We start from the raw sequence: 18,900 nt of genomic DNA, 5'->3' as shown, positions 1-18,900 counted from the left end.
TTTATTAGCTGAACTAGGAAGCAACCACAAGGACCATCTTTCACCACCCTAGATCCATGGGGTCTTTCTCCAAGTGCAGCACGGGTTACTGACCTGCTCTGGGTGAGGGATATGTCAGTACAATTTTTCCACGTGGTTTTGTGTATCAGTGAGGATATTTTGGGGCCCTTTTCATCTTGACTCTGCAGTGGTGTTTCGAACCCTCCCAGTGTCACCACAATGAGAGTGGGTGTCCTTGGGGGCAGAAAACCTTGTGGGGAAATGTTGGGCTCTGTGGGGCTGAGAGTGGGCACCCCCTGGCGATGGTGTTTCACACACACCCTTCCAATCTCAGCCTCCGTCTCCCCTCCCAGGCTATGAGGGGCCTGGACCATGCCAACCCTAATCCCCCTCCAGTTATAACTGGTCCAGCTACAAATTCACAGCAGACATCTAAATGAAAAGATGGCACGCACCTGTTTTTGATGTGCTGTGGGGAACCCAGGCATCGGAAGCTGCCGCGGACCATGATGGCAAGCCTTGTGCACACAGCCTCGCACTCTTCCATGCTGTGGGAGACAAGACCAGGGGTGAGCCGCAGCCCCAGACTCAGGGCTCGAATCCACAGTGGGATGGGCGAGCAGAGACACGCCATTATTGAAAATCAGCTGACTTTCCATACAGGAACCTCGCAAAACTCAAACAGCACTTTGGAAATGGATAAGACTTCATTTACATGGCCAACTATAAAATTAACCAAAATATTAGTAGTCTTTCTATATACTAGGAAAACAGTTACTGAATATATAGGAGAAAACCTTTTAGCAACAGCACAAAAATGCAAAATAGATCAAAAAGACCTTCATAAACATGTGGAAATCTTACGAAAAGAAAGGATATTTGCTGATGGAAGATGAAATTTTGAATCAGTGGGAAGATATAAATATAATTTAATATAATGTTGATACAAAATATGTTATCAAGATTTAAAATTTACAATTATATCATTCTAAATATATAAAAGAATAATATAAATTTTAAGAAGAATTTAGTATAATACTGATCAAAAGTTTATCACTCCCCACAAGAAAAATTGAAAACAATTTAAAAATATATACTTTTAAATATATATATATATATACTTTAATATTATTTAGAGAGAGGTAGATAAAAGTCAAACAAGAAGAGAAGTAAAATAAGACTCATTCCAGAAAATATTAACATTTTCTTAAATAATTAAAAGAGACAGTATGCTAACGAACTACAAGGAAGATCTTTGGAACAAAATATGACAGTGCACATGAAACATTAGTATTTTAAACACAGACCAGAGAATGGGACATGGTCCCAAGCACAAGAGCAATGGAGTAAACTGTGAAGGGAAAGTTTTATGTACTCGACAATGAAAAGCTACACACTTCTAATAAGTACGTCAAAACACAGCAAACTAACATTTAAAAAACTGCAACGACACAAAGGCTAATATTTGATGTACTTATTATAAAGAACTCATGTGTGTGCACGCTAAGTTGCTTCCGTTGTGTCTGACTCTTTGCGGCCCCATGGACTGTAGCTCCTCTGTCCATGGGATTCTCCAGGCAAGAACAGTGGAGTGGAATGCCAGGCTCTCCTCCAGGGCATCTTCCTGATGGCTGGAAAGGAGTCACAGGGATCGAACCTGCGACGTGTCTCCTGCATTTACAGGCAGGTTCTTTACTATTGGTGCCACCTCAGAAGCCCACAGAACTCATATATACTACTGTAAAAATAAAAACTCAAGAGAGGAGAAAGGGTAAATAATATATAGACTTGAAAAAAGCATTCATGGTAATAAACATACCAATAAATTACAAACTAAACCATCACATAAGTGACCTTAAAACTATTTTCTAGCCTGACAGGCATTTGCCATATATACCTGTGTGTGTTACAGACAAAAATTCTTTTTCCCTCCATCTCCTGTATGAATAAAAACAATAAATTCTCATATCCAAAAAGATACCCCCAAAGTTAGACACTCTCTCAATAATTTTAAACAGGTCAGTGTATATATGACTGTTGGGAATAAAACATTGGCATACCTTGATGAAAAACAAAATTGCCAAAAATTCCTTTCCTAGGGACTCACTTTAGGAAATACAGAAAACTTATCTATAACTGGAAAAAATCTAGAAACAAGTTCCACAGTAGAATAGTACAGAAACATAAATGAGGGTACATCCATATGTATGTCAGCTGTTGAAATGAGGGTTTCCAAAGTCAATTAATTGGATATGGAAAAGGTAATGATTTAGCAATGGTAAAATGACAATGCATGTTAGGAAACCTGCACATGTATGTTAAAAAATATAGTAAGGAAAAGCACAAAAAATGTATGACTATCAAATACCTGAAAAGTGAAGTTAATGGTGGACTTTCCTTCTGTTACCATGTTGTATTATACAAATTCTAAAGAAAGTATGGTAATTTTCCTGCTGGGGAATGGACATAAAACAGCGTGCTCGTTGGATCAGTGTATGTTCTTATCAAGATTATACTGGTCAGCCTTCCACACAGCCAGAGGTAGACATGCGGCCAAACGGGTCAGTGTGAAGGACCATTCCTGAGTCACACTGAAGCAGACAAGCCACTTGCCCTGGGTTTTGGATCTTTCCACTTCCCATAAGCTGGGATGCGGACACAGCTACTGAGTCAACTCAACACTGAAGATGAAGAGTGAGTGACTTGGTGGAAAGAATCTGAGTCAGACCCTTGGCCCTGACACAGCCCCCCATGTGAACTGCGAATGCAGGAAAAAAAAGTTTGCCTGGTCTGGGTCACTGTCATTTGGGGTCTTTGTTACAGTAGCTTAACATGAAGTCTCAGGGCTATTCATATACCAGGTATGCTTTATATATTTTTCTGTGCAGATGTTATCTTTCTCTGTTTCTTAATTAATTTCAGTTTAAAATAACCATATCATTTTTATTATGAGTGCATAGTCGGCCTCTAATTAAAGTGATAGAATATCTAGTCACTTCTATATGACCTTCCTAAACACAAGACCCCAACAACAACTGATACTAATTCAGGCCACAGAACAATGACTCGCAGTTTCCAATTGCCTCAGTATCTGCTATCAAACAACTATGCTCCAGAAACTTGGGATTCTATAGAGTCTTGACCCAGAGGCAGAGATTTGAGATGCTGATGGTCTTCAGCATCAGGAAGGATACACAGAGTCAAGGTTCTACACAATGAAAGGAATCTCCGACCATTTATTCAAAAATAAACACTATGCTGTTTATTTTTGGTGATTAAGCAGATGGGGACAGAACTGGGTCAGGTGAGTCAGAGCTGTAAGTGTTTATACAGTAAATCCCCTACAGACAAACCTTCAAGTCAAAAACTTCCAAAGACACGAACATGTGTTCACATGTCCAATCATGTACGTTAGCTCACGTGTCTGGCATACATCGTCACGAGCATGCATCCTCTACACACAGCTGTGCTTTTGTGTACCACACAGTACTGGATACAGTACGGCAGTACAGTCTGTTTATTTCAAGCCCTGGATGTCCAGGAGCAAGTGTAAACGCAGTGGTGATGAAGCTGACATTACTGTACTTTTCAAGGTACGGAGTACTGAAAGACTAAAAAGGTTTTATTTTTGTGATTTATATTTATTATCCATGCGAAAAGTTATATAAACTTATATAGCATAGTACTACAGATCTGATTGTGTTAGTTGGGTACCTAGGCTAACTTTTCAGACTTATAAACAAATTGAACTTACAAACGTGTTCTCAGAATGGAACTCGTTTGTATACAGGGGACGTCCTATGGTGAACTTCTCAGATCAGCGTATGATGAGTGAGGAGGAAGCAGTCCTGGCCCTCTTGGTCAGGTTGATTTTAATTCCTCATAAACAGTAAATCAGGACCCAGCACTCCTACTTTTGTGCCCTACCCCTGCTCTCCACCACAGTCCCATAGGATAAGGACTTGGAGAGGGGGGAGATGGACTCCTAATTAAAAGGAAACTCTAATTCAGAGACTTCCTAGAATCAGGGAATCAATCCAAGGCTGCCTTGCTCTTCACCGTCAGTCATTTAGACCTTCACATTGTATGACTACAGAAAGATTTTTGGAAATAAAGATACATCATTAATGTGAGACCAAATGAACAGGAGGATATAAAAAAGAAATTACAGTGATATGTGGTCTTTCTGAGAGCTGTCTGTAATAATTATATGTTACATGAGAATTATAAAGACCTTTTAACGTGACACCTGAGTTCCCAATCTTAGAGCTTAGGGGACCTAAGTATTGGCTGAATGACAAGAGAAATCAGACTTCCCAGGACTGGCACAGAAGGATGGTCACCGGAAGCAGGAATGTATTATGATAAAGAAAGGGATTTGCCGAATTTAACTCACTTCGATGTAACATTTTATTTTCTGAACAGAAACAGAAAAAAGACAAAAAAAAAAAAATAGCATAGTCAGGACTTTCAGCTAATGGCCACACTGCCAAGGGCTGCTGCTATTGCTGCTAAGTCATTTCAGTCGTGTCCAACTCTGTGCGACCCCATAGACAGCAGCCCACCAGGCTCTGCCATCCCTGGGATTCTCCAGGCAAGAACAGTGGAGTGGGTTGCCATTTCCTTCTCCAATGCATGAAAGTGAAAAGTGAAAGTGAAGTCGTTCAGTCATGTCTGACTCTTCGCAACCCCATGGACTGTAGCCCACCAGGCTCCTCCGTCCATGAGATTTTCCAGGCAAGAGTACTGGAGTGGGGTGCCATTGCCTTCTCTGACTGCCAAGGGCAGGCATGTTCAAAAGACAATTAAGAAACCAGAGAAAGTGAACAAAAATGATATGTTTCAGAATTCTGGAAACTGACCAAAAGCATCGGACAATTAGAGAAAAAGTTACAGTTGACAAACTGCTGAACCAGGGTAAGAAGGGGAATGGTCTGTGGCATCCTGGCTTACAACAGGCAGCTCCTAGCAGGGGCCAGGCCACGAGCATCGGCAGCTTCTCTGCCCTGTGGAAGGAGGTGCGCCCTGCGCAGGGCGGGGCAGAGCCCACACCTGTCAGCCCTGTCCGCACTGTAGACTCCACAAGCAGGAAGGGCCAGCAGCCCAGCATCTGGCCTGCAGCTGTGTCACGCACAGAGCCCGTGAGGCTCCGTGTACCACACTAGAGGTTGGAGAAGCCCAAGCCAGCGACCCACGCCACGTGAACCCAGAGGCCCTCCGCCCGCCATCTGTGTGCACTCTACACAGACTAGAGGGCCAGGAAAGACAAAACCAAGCCTACTGGAAAAAGGCCTGAGCTGGGAGAGCCCCGCCTTGGCCACACTCAGATGACAGCAGAGACTGAATCCTTGTGGACCTGCTGCTGCTGCTGCTGCTAAGTTGTTTCAGTAGTGTCCGACTCTGCGACCCCATGGATGGCAGCCCACCAGGCTCCTCTGTCCACAGGATTCTCTAGGCAATAATACTGGAATGGGTTGCCATTTCCTTCTCCAATGCATGCATGCTAAGTCGCTTCAGTTGTGTCCGACTCTGTGCGACTCTATGGACAGCAGCCCACTGGCCTCTTCTGTCCACGGGATTCTCTAGGCAAGAATACTGGAGTGGGAGTTGCCATTTCCTTCTCCAAAGTCCAGCAAAGGCTCTAACTGGCAACTCGCCTGGACAAAAACAGTGTGGCTCCAAAAACACCTAGCCTTCAAAAAATGAAAACAAAGTTGAAAAAAAAAAAAACAACTAGACAGAAGCATCAGGAGCTGCTCACTGCAGGAGAAAGAGCGTTCATAGATTAATCCTCAAGAAACATGAACAAAACCCAGGTAGAACACATAGAGATCTACATCCAAACACATCAAAGTTAAGGTGTTGAAAAGCATTGAGAAATCTGGAGAGAGTCAGACAAAGTGACTCTGGACATCCAGGGAGCAGCACAGCTGTTAGCAGCTGGCTTCTTATAAGAAGCAATGCAGGTGAACAGACAGCGAGGAGAGATGTTCATTCCGAAAATGTGAGTTAAAACCACACACCACCAGGACAGTTACAAACAGCAAGACCAGCAGTGTTGATGGCAGCGTGGAGATCCTGGAAACTTCTATCATTGTTCTTGGGATTAAAAGATGATTGACACTTCAGGGAACAGCTCTGCAGCTTTCTAAAGTGCTGAACACAAGTTACCGTACAACCCAGAAAAAGACCACTAAAAGAACTAGAAGCGTGTGTCTAGACAAAGACGTGTGTGCAGCTGTTGACAGCACTCTGCACTGAACAGCTGAGTGTGGGAACCATCCAAAGGGCCAGGACGGGAGAGTGGGCGGCAAGCACTGTCCTGCTGCCCAGGGGACACAGCTCACTGCTGGGTGCCGAGTGGTGACTCTCAGAGGACAAGTGACAGAGTCACATACAAGTGATCACAGGTCACATGACTCCATGTGGGTGGAATATCCAGGAGGGCACATTGATGGAGACAGAGAGACCGCAGTGGACGGGGGTTAAGTGAGAACCCTCCAAAGCGATGGAGATGCCCTGAACTGGGTCTTGATGACAAGGCACAGGACTGCGGTGACGAAAAACACATGGGAAGGTGCACTTAAAGTGGAGCAATCACATGGTACATAAATCATACCTCAAAGAACCTTTTTTTAAATGGCAGGGGTTAGTCTGACAGTAAGGGCTTCCCTGCTGGCTCAGCAGTAAAGAATCCACCTGCCAGTGCAAGAGATGCAGCAGACCCGGGTTCAATCCCTAGGACAGGAAGATCCCCTGGAGGAGGAGGTGGCACCCACTCCAGTATCCTTGCCCGGAGAATCCCATGGACAGAGGAGCCTGGTGGGTCCATGGGGTCATAAAGAGTCGGACATGACTGGGCTACGGAGCGTGAGGTCTGATGGAAAATTTAGGAAAGCTGGGCAGCAGGCAAAGCATCACTGAGTGCTGCTGTGCCGTTTAGTTGCTGAGTTGTGTCCGACTCTCTGCAACACTATGGGCTATAGCATGCCTCTGTCCATGGGATGTATAGGGAAGAATGTTGGAGTGGGCTGCCATTTCCTTCTCAAGGGGATCTTCCTGACCCAGGGATTGAACTCAGGTCTCCTGCTTGGCAGGTAGATTCTTTACCACTGAGTCACCTGGGAAGCCCATCACTGAGTGTAAGTTAAAAAAACAGAAAGAGGGAGCAGCGGTGTGAACAGCATCCCTCCTCAATGAGGGTAGACCCTGCCTGGACCCGAGGGCGGCCCCCAGCCCTCCCAGGGGAATTAGTTCTAGTAATAGCATTCCCGCCACAGGTCTGTGCTCCCGGATTGACAGCGCCTAGTGCTATTCTTCCAGGAACTGACACGGCTGCAGTCATTGGCAGTGTCTCCCAGGACCCCCTTGGAGACCTCCCATCTTGAGTGACGGGCTGGCTTTGTGTTTCACTTCTAGCAACAAGGAGCAGGCCACTCACTCCAGCTCAGACATATCCATTCAGGAAATTTGGGGGTCACTCCTCAAGGGCCCCTGCTCCCTCACAGGTCTGGTTAGATCCCCAGCTTGCAAGATCCCAGCTGGTCTTGACCTGGGCTGTGTTTGCATGAGCAATTTCGCATAACGAGGGCCCAGAGGCAGAGCTGGCTGGCTTATCAGCTGCTATCAAGCAGAGTGTCCTGGGTCCATGTTCCTCTCCTGTGCCCACAGGTCTCTGAGCCTTCAGCACCCCTGGGGTGATCCAGGCTCAGGGGCCAGATCACTTTGCTGATGCTGGTTGCTTCCCTCTGACTCACGAGTCTCCTGTCTTCTGGAAACATCCAGGAAGCCCATTCGCCAGATCTATAAGCTTGCAAGTAAGGGAGAATCCCGGATCCTTCACCGTTGCTAACATTTTGCTCCTGGCATATTTGACTTACAAGTCAGGAGGAAGCAAGTCTAAACTCTAAAGCCTGATCTCCACTGTAGGACATACATGACGATGTATAAAACAGACCACCAACAAGGCCCTACTGTAGAGCACCGGGAACTCTACCCAGTGCTCTGTGAAGACCTTTATGGGAAAAGAATCTGAATAAGAGGGAGTATATGTACATATAACTGATTCACTTTGCTGTACAAGAGAAACTAACACAACACTGTAAATCAACTATATTCCAATAAAAATAAAAAAATAATAAATTTTAAAGGAATGCTTATGAGCCAAATCACTGTGTTTGCCCTCTCTCAGTGAGTTTAGGAAACCTAAGAACTGCATCCCTCTGGGGCCTGGAAGAGTGCAGCATAAAGCTAAAAAGAAGCCAGCAATGTGAAAATCCCACTACAAGACTAATTCTGTGAGGAAGAAAATACGAGACCCTATTTAGAAACGTGCTGAGTTCTCATTTCAGCTAATTCTCATGCTGGAATAAAGGGGCTGAAACTGGTCGCAGAAGGGCCTGAGGAGGATGCCCGGCTCTTCAAAGGTGACTGACGGACAGAGTGTGGTCAGTGAGGATCCGCCGGGCCGCGCACCGGGGGAACGGCCTGGTCAGTGTCCCGACCTCTGTCAGGGGGTGACACGTGGCATCTGTGTGGCAGCGCTGTGTGGGGGCGCTGCACTTGGTGGGGGAGCCACCCAGCTCACCTGTGGGAGCTCAGGACCACAGCACAGCCCTCCTCAGCCTCCTTCCTCACTGCCTCCCACAGGTGCCGCTTGGAGCAGGGGTCCATCCCCGAGCTGGGCTCATCCTGAAGGAGAGAGAACAGAGGGTGAGGGGAGGGGGCGAAGGTACATGGGAACATGCTTCCCTGGAGCAAGGGTGCAGGCTGGAGGGAGATCCAGCCCCAGCTCCAGCCCACGCTCTATGCTCAGCAGGCGCCAGGACCCCTCAAGTCTGCTGGGCTCCCCTTGGAATCCCGGGGAGGTAGGCCTGCCCTGATGCACCCTAACCTCTTTAAAACACCAGAAGCATCCACCCTAGAAGATAGACAAGAGCAGAAAAAGGCTTCATTGATCTCACAACATCAAGGACAGTGAAATCTCTTTTAAACCCGAAGCTTCCTCCTTCAACAAACACTCAAGCACATCTTATCTGAACCGCTTTAGAGAGAGATGTGTGATGCATTTCTGTGCTCTTGCAATCAGGAAGTACCGAACATATTTTTCTTAAGAGCTGAGGCCATCAACTGCCCCAAAGAAAGAAACAGAAGGAGAGTGGATAAGCAAATGCTGGGTCTTTTGTGCAAATCACGTGACACGGTGAATAGTTATAAACCAACTAAGTGGGAGGCGTGATTGGCCACTGTTCCCCTGAGAGTCGGAGGCATCACTCCATGTTTCCACACACGTGTCGGCAGGGGGACACTTGTCCCGCCTCTGGGGAGGATGCTGAGCGTCCTTCAGCACACGCCCTCCACCAGATGCACACACTCAGTCACCCCCGTCACTAACGCTTCATGTGGCGGCTTTCCAGGGTGACTTCAAGAACTTGGAAAGACACACACTGTGGTCAAGGAGCACTTCCGATGAGGAGGAAACAGGCACAGGGCTTGTGAGTCCCCACCCAGGTCATTGCGCCCAAGCTCGGGAGACCTAGCGAGCTGAGGGTGGGATCGAGGACCAAAGTCCCAGCCAATGCAGGATATGGGGGGCAAGGCTGAGCAGAGGATCCTGCTGAAGGCAGGGAACAGCCCCGCCGGGAACGCTTTAAGGCAAGCCGGCCTCTCCTCTTGTAAGGAAGAGGCCTTCTGCAAACTGCAAAATCACGCAAGCGTAAGCTTTGGTTACCCGGTTTCAAAAGATGCAATTACACAGTCATCTTTGATTCCGGACCTTGGTAAAAAGCAAGCTTAGTGCAAGTAAGAGGAGAATCCAGCTCAGATTCCAGAAGACACTCCATGATGATGGGGCCCTTTCTTCAACGCAGGTCTTCTGAATCTGCCTTAAGTCCCCCCACTGAAACGCTGCCTCCACTGAACAGGCAAGAGCAGGCAAAGAAAGGCTGTCCTCTGACTCCCGTACTGTCCCATGTCCCTCAGATTTCCTTCCAGTGCAAAGCCCTGGGAGGCCCTCTAATGGGTAGAGTCCAGTCTATGGCCCACAAATAATGGCTTCTTTTTATTCTTTAAATGATATTACTCTTAGCTATTTTTGAAATGCAAAGCAAATGGCTCTGTTTATTGACACCTGGGCCACCTCTAACTCATGCTTCTATTCAGCCGAACTGGATTAATTTCAGTGCCCATGTGGATTATAGGTGGCCTTGTCTGAGGCCACTGTCTGCCTTCCCCTCCCCTGCAGGTTCTTCCTTCCCCATGACCCCCACCCTCAGATTCAGCACAGAGTCCCCAGAGCTCTGACCATCATATCTGCAGGAGAAGACTTAAAGCAACAGGCCAGAGGACAGGCGTGCTTTGGATTTCAGATTACAAGTGGGCTCTGGTATTCTTTTTAAAATATTGTCTTTAGTGTTAAGATTTTATGGAATCTTCTATTGGATAAATAAAAGGGACTCCAAAGAGTCTGCTTTGTCTCAGTAAAATTCCAATGATTATAGATTCTGTTTGGAAAATGTTGATTTAGGGCAAAACATTTATTAGCTCAGAAATGTGACATTGCAACTTTTGAACATCCTCCCCGGAGGACCTCTGATAGATCAAAGCATTTTATTTGGAGACACTGGCATGTCACTGTTCCATCCACTACTCACCAGTAACAGAAGGTCAGGTTTCCCCAGCAGGGCCAGGGCTGTGGACAGCTTCCTCTTGGTGCCCCCACTGTAGGTGGCCACAGGTTTGTCCACGTGGGCTTCTAGGTGGAGGCGCCTCACAAGGTCCCCAGCCACCTGGAAAAGAAGAGCTCCCTGTGAGGGCACCCTATTCACCAAGAAGCCCCCTGACACCTGTTTCTGGGCCTGGAGCCCTGCTCCCTCCTGCCCTGCCCACACCCACACTCAGCCCTGCTCCTGAACACCGCCCCATGACACAGGGATGCTGGGAATGAACAGGCAGGAGTCCCCCTGGACAAAGCTGGGTTTTCTGAGCCTATGAGTTATGGAATTGATGGCCAGAACCCTGAGCTCAGGTCTTAGACTCAGGGAGCAGCAAGGGCCATCAATGCAGGGTTCAGCGTGGGTCAGACATACCTCCGTGCTGAGGTGAGCAAACACAGGAGAGCCAAACAAGGACAAAGATGGAGCTGAGGGGAGCAAAACCTGAGGAGAGGAAGCTTCAGGGGACAGAGGAGCAAGGGGGAGCCTTCAATATGCCAAGAAAGGAAGACTCTTCCCTAGAGACTGCACACCCGGTTCAGTTTAGAAAGAAGAACAGTGGGTGTCCTGTTTATCTGCAACCACTGAGCACCCTCTAATCGGGTCCAGAGGATGCCGACACTTCCAGCCCCAGGGGCATCCCAGCCCCCGGTACATCAGGCCTGGTCACCGCTCCTCATCCTCCTCCACCTTGCAGCCCGTCATACATTTATACCTCCTGGAAGCCCCAGATCCTTTCCTTCCCTCCCAGCAGAAAATAGCTTCCCACTACCACCTTAGCTGCTTCACACTTTTTCTGTCTGATTCCTGGCTGCACTGGCTCCTCTGGGAGTCACGATGAGGAAAACTTTGCTTTCAACTATGCATGAGTTTAAAATGTTGTAAACAATTTTATTTAACTCTTGTGATCCTAGAAGTATTAACATAGATTTGTTTCTTTCAATATCATCATGTAACCAAACTGGTCAAAATTGTACCTCAATTCAAACATCAGGGAAGTGGGAAAACCTCTGTAGGACTCTGGGGATGAGCTAATAAGTATGTGTTCTAAATAACCCAACAGAGCACAGTTTTAAACTCATACATACACTTTTTTTTGATAAGTACATAAAAGTTGGGAATAGTAATAATAACAGTGGTAATTGCAATGATGAAATATTAAGAACTTCTAAAAAGATTAGGATAATATTTAGGCCACCCAATAAAAACTCCCTAACATAAACTGGGGCTTCCCAGATAACTCAGTAAAAAATCCACCTGCAATGCAGGAGATCTGGGTCAGGAAGATCCCCTGGAGAAGGGAATGGCTACCTACTCCAGCATGCTTTCTTGGAAAATCCCATGGACAGAGGAGCCTGGTGGTCTATACAGTCCATGGGGTCGCAAAGCGTCAGACAGGACAGAACAAGTAACATTTTCACTTTTCAAGATAAACTGCTCTTTCACTTTATTTGTACAGCCTCAACATGACCCAGAAAGAATTAAGAGTCTCCATGACTGGTCTAGTTGTGAAACAGTTAAACCAAGGAGGTGAAGATTTCAAGGCCCCAGAGATTCTGGAGGATGGTCTTAAATCCCCTGAGATCTGCCAAAGAATAACATCTCAAAGTCAGTAGTTTGTTCATCTTGGAAATGACATCGTTTTCCCAGATGGCTTTAGAGGTGCTATCCCTTACCATACCTCCATTAAGTATAATAATTTCAATTAACATAAAGTGCTGGTATGCTAAGTCGCTTCAGCTATATCCAGCTCTTTGCGACCCCATGGACTGTAGGCCACCAGGGGTTTCTGTCTATGGGATTCTCCAGGCAAGAATACTGGAGTGGGTTGCCATGCACTCATCCAGGGGATCTTCCTGACCCATGGATTGAACTCCCATATCTTACGTCTCTTGCATTGGCAAGAGGGTTCTTTACCACTAGCACCACCTAGGAAGCCCCTCACCTAAAGGAAATGGATGAAGTAAGTAAAAAGTTGTTCAAACAAAACAAATGATTCACGACAGACAGAAGCGTGAAAGGCAGTCCTGCGAGACGGAGGCAGAGCTATGATGGCTGGAATCAGAGAGGTAAAGACAGCGGTTACTCTTCCCGCAGAGACGGTCTTCCAGGGAATAAACCAGCCCACAAGTAGACGTTCACATAGAAAATGAAAGAAGGCAGCCAGAGAGGCTTCCTGGAAGAAGAGGCTCTGTTCACGTGAAAAGGAGGAAACTGGGAAGGCAGAGTCTGCTGGGAAGCTTACTCCTCCTGGAAGGCAGTGCCACCAGCTGTGGGGCAGAAAAGTGACACACTGGGAAAGTGATATTTTTAGGTTATTTTTAGATCCATAAAAATCGTCCCAAAGAGACTGGAAATGTACATATGTATCAGAAATAAATTTTATTTCATGCTCATTCTCCTTATTCAAAGGTTCCTCTGTCCATGGAATTTTCCAGGCAAGAATACTGGCATGGGTAGACATTCCCTTCTCCAGGGGCTCTTTCCAACCCAGGGATCGAATAAGGGTCTCCTGCATTACAGGCAGATTCTTTATCATCTGCGCCAACAGGGGAGTTCATTTAAAGGCTAGCAAGACTTAATGAAAGCTGATAAACAGAAAAATGAAATAAGACAATCACAAAAGTATAGCCTGTTGCTGTAGAAAATGTATTGCAGGAAAAGAGAACTTCTGAATAAACCTACCAAACTAATACTGATAGCTTTTATGAAATCAGGAAACATGTCATGCTTTTCCAATTTCACAAAAGGTTAAGTGTTGCAACCTTCAAATTCTGGACTGGTTAACCATAGCAAAGAAGCCAGAATATACAGGGACAGATATATTAGTCTGATCCACTTTCAGAATGTCATGTTTCCAGAAAAATAACTGAAAATGGTCTAATAAGAAGGGTTCTGTTGCAGTCTTTCCTTCACTCAGTACTCTTGTCAAAATAATGGCAAAAGTAATGCCTTAGTCACTGTGGTTGCAAAATACCATCTAAACACCAAAATGTCAATAGTTAATGGAATATCTCTCCGCTACTAGGTATTTTCTTGCCATAAATTCTAGAAACTGTACTGCACTTAAGACGAGAATTTGGGATTATTCACTTTTATCACCTCAATCTCTAATCATCTTTAACACATAATGGAACTTCTATAAATATTATTTGAATCAAAATAAATTGCCCAGAGATTCATACATACAACCATTTGATTCCAAAGCCAAAATTTTTCCACTAGCTTAACGTGTCAATAACCACACTGAAATGCTTCATAAGATTAAAAGATCACAATGAAGTGTTAAGTAGAAAAAGGGAGTGAAGGGCTTAAGGCAGAATGCCTTCCTTCTGATCCTCTATTTCCTTTTGGCCCCTGTCCCCCTTGTTTTATAATGTCTAGCTCCTTCTAACAAAACTGGGAATAGAAGAAAATTTGGGGAGACAAGTGATATCTGTGGAGAAGATAAGTAGAAAGATGCAATAGGGTTTTTCCCTGATAGCTGTTTGCCGGTATTAACAAAGAAGAGATGGCTAAGCGCCTACCTCATCTATTCCAGGGAAAATAGAAATACAGAAATCCCAGCCCCATCCCAGTGGCAGTGTGGTTTGGTGTTCTGAATATGACTCTAACTCTGAAATTTTCTTACATGTGTCTCTTGCAATCCAGACCATGTTATAATCATTTTGTTATAACTTTACCTAAGTTTTTAAAAATTGGATTAACTGAATTCAGGCTCAGACATGGATACGGTCCAAAACTATGCAGTGTGGACAACGGGGGGGGGGGGTGGGAATTTTAATGATTACATCAATCTGCTGAGCCAAAATTCAAGCTGAATGAAGACAGCATCCTTTTCTTACCAAATTGCACTTTTGTAAGGTCACAGAAATGGGTGATACAACCACACAGTGGAGACCCCAAGCTGGACATGATCAAGGACCCTGGAGCACAGTGGCAGCACCAGGTGGGCTCTGAGGGGGATGCCTGGGGGCGGACCTTCCCCAGAGCCAGAGGGGCTCTGCCTCCAGAATCACAGAAGACACAAGGGTGGGCATCCTGTGACAGCGAGGACAGGTGGAGAGGAGGGCCCAGTACAGCGCAGACGCCAGAAGAGCCTCCTGCGGGATCTGGGAGTCCTGAAACCCGGCGCAGCTCCCCGTCAGAGGAGCCTTGCCATAATCTCATGAGGTTTCCCTTCCTTAGCCACTCACAGGGTGCGGAAAAGCAGACAGAGCCACTCGGGGCACTGGAAACTCCGTCTGATCAGCCAGCCACCCAAATGTGCTGAGAACCCATACTCTGGAGCCAGGCCGTCTGCCTTCAAAGCAAACCACCCGCATTCCAGCCACTGCTTTGGGCGGCTTCCTATCCTGTTGCTGTTCAGTCACTAAGCCGTGTCCGACTCTTTGAGACCCCACGGACTGCAGCACAGCAGGCTCCTCTGTCCTCTCTTTCCCAGAGTTTGCTCAAATTTATGTCCAGTGAGTCAGTGATGCTATCTCACCATCTCATCCCACCATTTCTGAAATGAGGAATACCCCCTGCACAGCTCCCATGGTTGCTGTAAAACAGAGCAGTGCCTTGCCCACGATAACAGAACTATGGTTTTCTGCTCTTTTATCAAAATCCCTTCTGGTCATGTAGTGATGAGCGCATTGGAACAGACAAGCCTCTTCTATATTTCACATATTTATAAAATTTACAGGAGAGGGAAATTTGTCATCAAGGGAGCTAATTCCTCTTGGAACACATGTGCTGGCATCTTAGAAACCTCTGAGCAAGCAGCAATCCTATCTGCAAAAATCACTTGCCATTTCATGAAAGAAATGAAGCCAGTTCCTAATTGGCGACCATTAAGATAACTTTTCTCAGTGGAGGTGCTCGGCACAGCGAGCTCGTAAGACAGCTGAGGATCAGAAGCGATTGCTCTGGAAGACAGTGAGCTTCACTGTCTTAACAAGAATGCTTTTAAGGGGTGTGCTTCCTCCGCTCCCCCAGGACAACAGAAGAGCTAGCTTTGAGCGCTCGCCAAGAATCCACCTCTCTAATCAGAAGCCAGCCAGGGGAGCTGGCAGAGATGAACACTCATTAAAGGCTGAGCCAACGACTAGCCCTGGATGTCAAGAGCTGCTTAAACTATGGTGAGCAGGGTCGTTTGGGCGGGCACGTGTCTTTGCTCTATTGAGACGGGAGGTGGGTGAGTGGACTAGCACCCCTCTAGGGACATGGAAAGATCTCATTCTGGTTTCACTTAGAGTCACAGAGCATAAATAAGAAAGGAAGGCTGCGGCATGGCACGGCAGCACAGAGAATGAATTTTCATGGGCCGGTGAAGGAGATGGCTGCAGGTTTGTCTCCTGGGAACCCCATGATTGCTCCATCTCCTGCAGAAGCTCATTGAAAATGCATCCCACACGTCCTTTATTTCTGCTCCAACTTCAGAATCTAGACAGGCAAGCAGCACCCCGCACCCTCCACAGTGAGGTGCAGAGGAGCTAAAACCACTGCCAGTCTGAGGCTGGCCTCCTGGCCTGAGCTGTCAGTCAAGACTGTCAGCTCCACCTCGCTGGCCGCAGCTGGAAGCAGACAGAAGGGCAGCTGCTTCTCTCAGTGGCACCCACTCCCTCAGCCCCGAAAGGGAAGGGGGGCTCTGTGGCTCCCCCACACATCTGCCCCATGGACCCCCCAGAAAGGAGATACAGAAGCCTCCAGAAAGGACCCCAGGTGTACGGCTGGCAGCCCTCTCAACAGGAAGTCATCCTTTCCATCCACCCACCAAATCCACACATAAGCTAAGTCCTTCTCCACAGGCCCTGGATTCCAAATCTACGCTATTTGCTCTTCAATATAAATTAACAGCCCACTAAATGTGAAGGATGCTTGGTGGGGGTGGGGCTCCTATAGGAAACAAGATTGCAGATGGCTGTGGGCTTTCACTCCTACCCACGGCTTCTTCTCTGGGCAGGGACCTATTCTAAATATACATCACGAATGTAACACAGACATATCTGCGTTAACTTCAGTGTGAAAATATTGGAAAATATATTTCAGGGACATTTAATCTGACACTGCAGATCCTCATCACAGGCTGAGAGAGCTCACCTGGGACCCGGGGTGTCGCCATGCACTCCTCTGCTGGTCCCTCTTTCTGGAAACCCTAGGAGCCTCTTACCTTGGGGACGGACTGCTTTGGAATTCCATGGAGACAGCAGTAGTAGTGCAGGTGCTCCCAGCCCGTCAGGAGCTCATCCAGGGCGTCTTGCTGCGGACAGTAGCCAACGCGGATGCCAGCTGCACCAGCAAGAGACAGAGCCACGTCCTCTCTGCCAAGAGAAGCAACAGTGTACAGAAGATCTAACTTCCCGGACAAACATCACCCATTTCTTAAAACCAGCTCATCAATCACAAGCTTGTGGCAGTTTGTGCTGTGTACTAAGTGTGTGCTAAGTCACCTCAGTCATGTCCAACTCTTTGCGACCCTATGGGTTGCAGCCCTCCAGGCTCCTCTGCCCATGGGATTCTCCAGACAAGAATACTGGAGTGGGTTGCCAAGCCCTCCTCCAGGGGATCTTCCCGACCCAGGGATCAAATCCACATCCTTAGGTCTTCTGTACTGACAGGCAGGCTCTTTACCACTAGCACCACCTGGGAAGCCCTGTTGCAGTTTGTCTAATTCAATTAATTAACTTAGTATAAATGGGTTCAATGAACTAGTAACAGTGCAGGTTTGGGTAGAACAGACCTAGCTCTAACGCCACGAATGCTCTGGATGAGAAAGAACAGGCATAAGGCATAGAGCTTCCCAGCATCATCTGGCTGTGCACAAGGTTTTGTTTGTGCCCTCCAAGAGTCTCTTTCCCCAGTCCTGTGGAACTTCTGGGATCAAATCCGACTGGCCTCCAAAGTCAAATTCCCTAACGGTTTGGCAACAATGACTGCTGCTCCATAAATGGTCATCACAGCTATTATTCCCCAACCAAAACAATTTATATGAACATCTAATAAATCCATGGTGAGGCTATCACTCAGTACCACATTTTTTAAAAATCACTTTTACGAAAGCAATAATATATATCTGATTGAACATACAGAAAAACAGAGGCTAAAAGGAAAAATTCATGGTCTCAGCCCTCAGGTAATGTCTACCATTGATATTCTCAGGCTAATCCTTTAAGTGTAGCAATGCTCCACGAGTACTTGCAGAGGATTATACAAAACAGTACTTACTCAAAGAAAAGAGCTCCTGTTTTATTCTAATTTTATTATTAATAGATATTCATCATTGACATTTTTAAACTACTCAAATGTGATCACATTTAACATGAAACACTGATGTCTTTCTATGCATTTTTACATAGATAGAATCATAAAGTCTATAAATTTTCCTGAGAACACTTCAGAAAGGAAAATTTACAGTTTCAAAATGGAACATTATGTAAAGAAAAACTTGCTGAGAAATCATGACTACTACAGAAGCTGTTATGAGCATCTTTCATTAAAAAAAAGTGAATCTAGTCATTCAATGACTAAAAAAGCAAACTGGCCGTCTGAGGAGACCTTAAAAATAGCTGTGAGAAGAAGAGAAGTGAAAAGCCAAGGAGAAAAGGAAAGATATACCTATTTGAATAGAGTTCCAAAGAATAGAAAGGAGAGATAAGAAAGCCTTCCTCAGTGATCAGTGCAAAGAAATAGAGGAAAACAATAGAATGGGAAAGACTAGAGATCTCATCAAGAAAGTTAGACATACCAAAGGAACATTTCATGCAAAGATGGGCTCGATAAAGGACAGAAATGGTATGGACCTAACAGAAGCAGAAGATATTAAGAAGAGATGGCAAGAATACACAGAAGAACTGTACAAAATAGATCTTCATGACCAAGATAATCACAATGGTGTGAAAACTCACCTAGAGCCAGACATCCAGAAATGCAAAGTCAAGTAGGCCTTAGGAAGCATCACTATGAACAAAGCTAGTGGAGGTGATGGAATTCCAGTTGAGCTATTTCAAATCCTGAAAGATGATGCTGTGAAAGTTCTGCACTCAATATGCCAGCAAATTTGGAAAACTCAGCAGTGGTGACAGGACGGAAAAGGTCAGTTTTCATTCCAATCCCAAAGAAAGGCACTGCCAAAGATGGTTAAAACTACTGCACAATTGCACTCATCTCACACACTAGTAAAGTAATCCTCTAAATTCTCCAT

General features: G+C 45.9%; 1 protein-coding gene across 1 annotated transcript in view; it reads right to left on the bottom strand.

Moving 5' to 3' along the window:
* ABCA13 (ATP binding cassette subfamily A member 13) overlaps window positions 1–18,900 on the bottom strand; it is a 389,474-nt gene that overhangs the window by 27,211 nt on the left and 343,363 nt on the right. Inside the window, exons 56-59 of the mRNA XM_018047508.1 lie at window positions 16,870–17,020; window positions 10,653–10,787; window positions 8,588–8,691; window positions 456–548 (exon numbers count right to left, since the gene is read on the bottom strand). Coding sequence (XP_017902997.1) covers window positions 456–548; window positions 8,588–8,691; window positions 10,653–10,787; window positions 16,870–17,020 — 483 coding nt within the window. The remainder of the gene's footprint in view (window positions 1–455; window positions 549–8,587; window positions 8,692–10,652; window positions 10,788–16,869; window positions 17,021–18,900) is intronic.

Source organism: Capra hircus, chromosome 4, assembly GCF_001704415.2.
Source record: "Capra hircus breed San Clemente chromosome 4, ASM170441v1, whole genome shotgun sequence".
In the NCBI taxonomy this organism is placed as follows: domain Eukaryota; kingdom Metazoa; phylum Chordata; class Mammalia; order Artiodactyla; family Bovidae; genus Capra; species Capra hircus.
The sequence above is the reverse complement of the archived record's forward strand: the minus strand, read 5'-3'. Positions and strand labels throughout refer to the sequence as shown.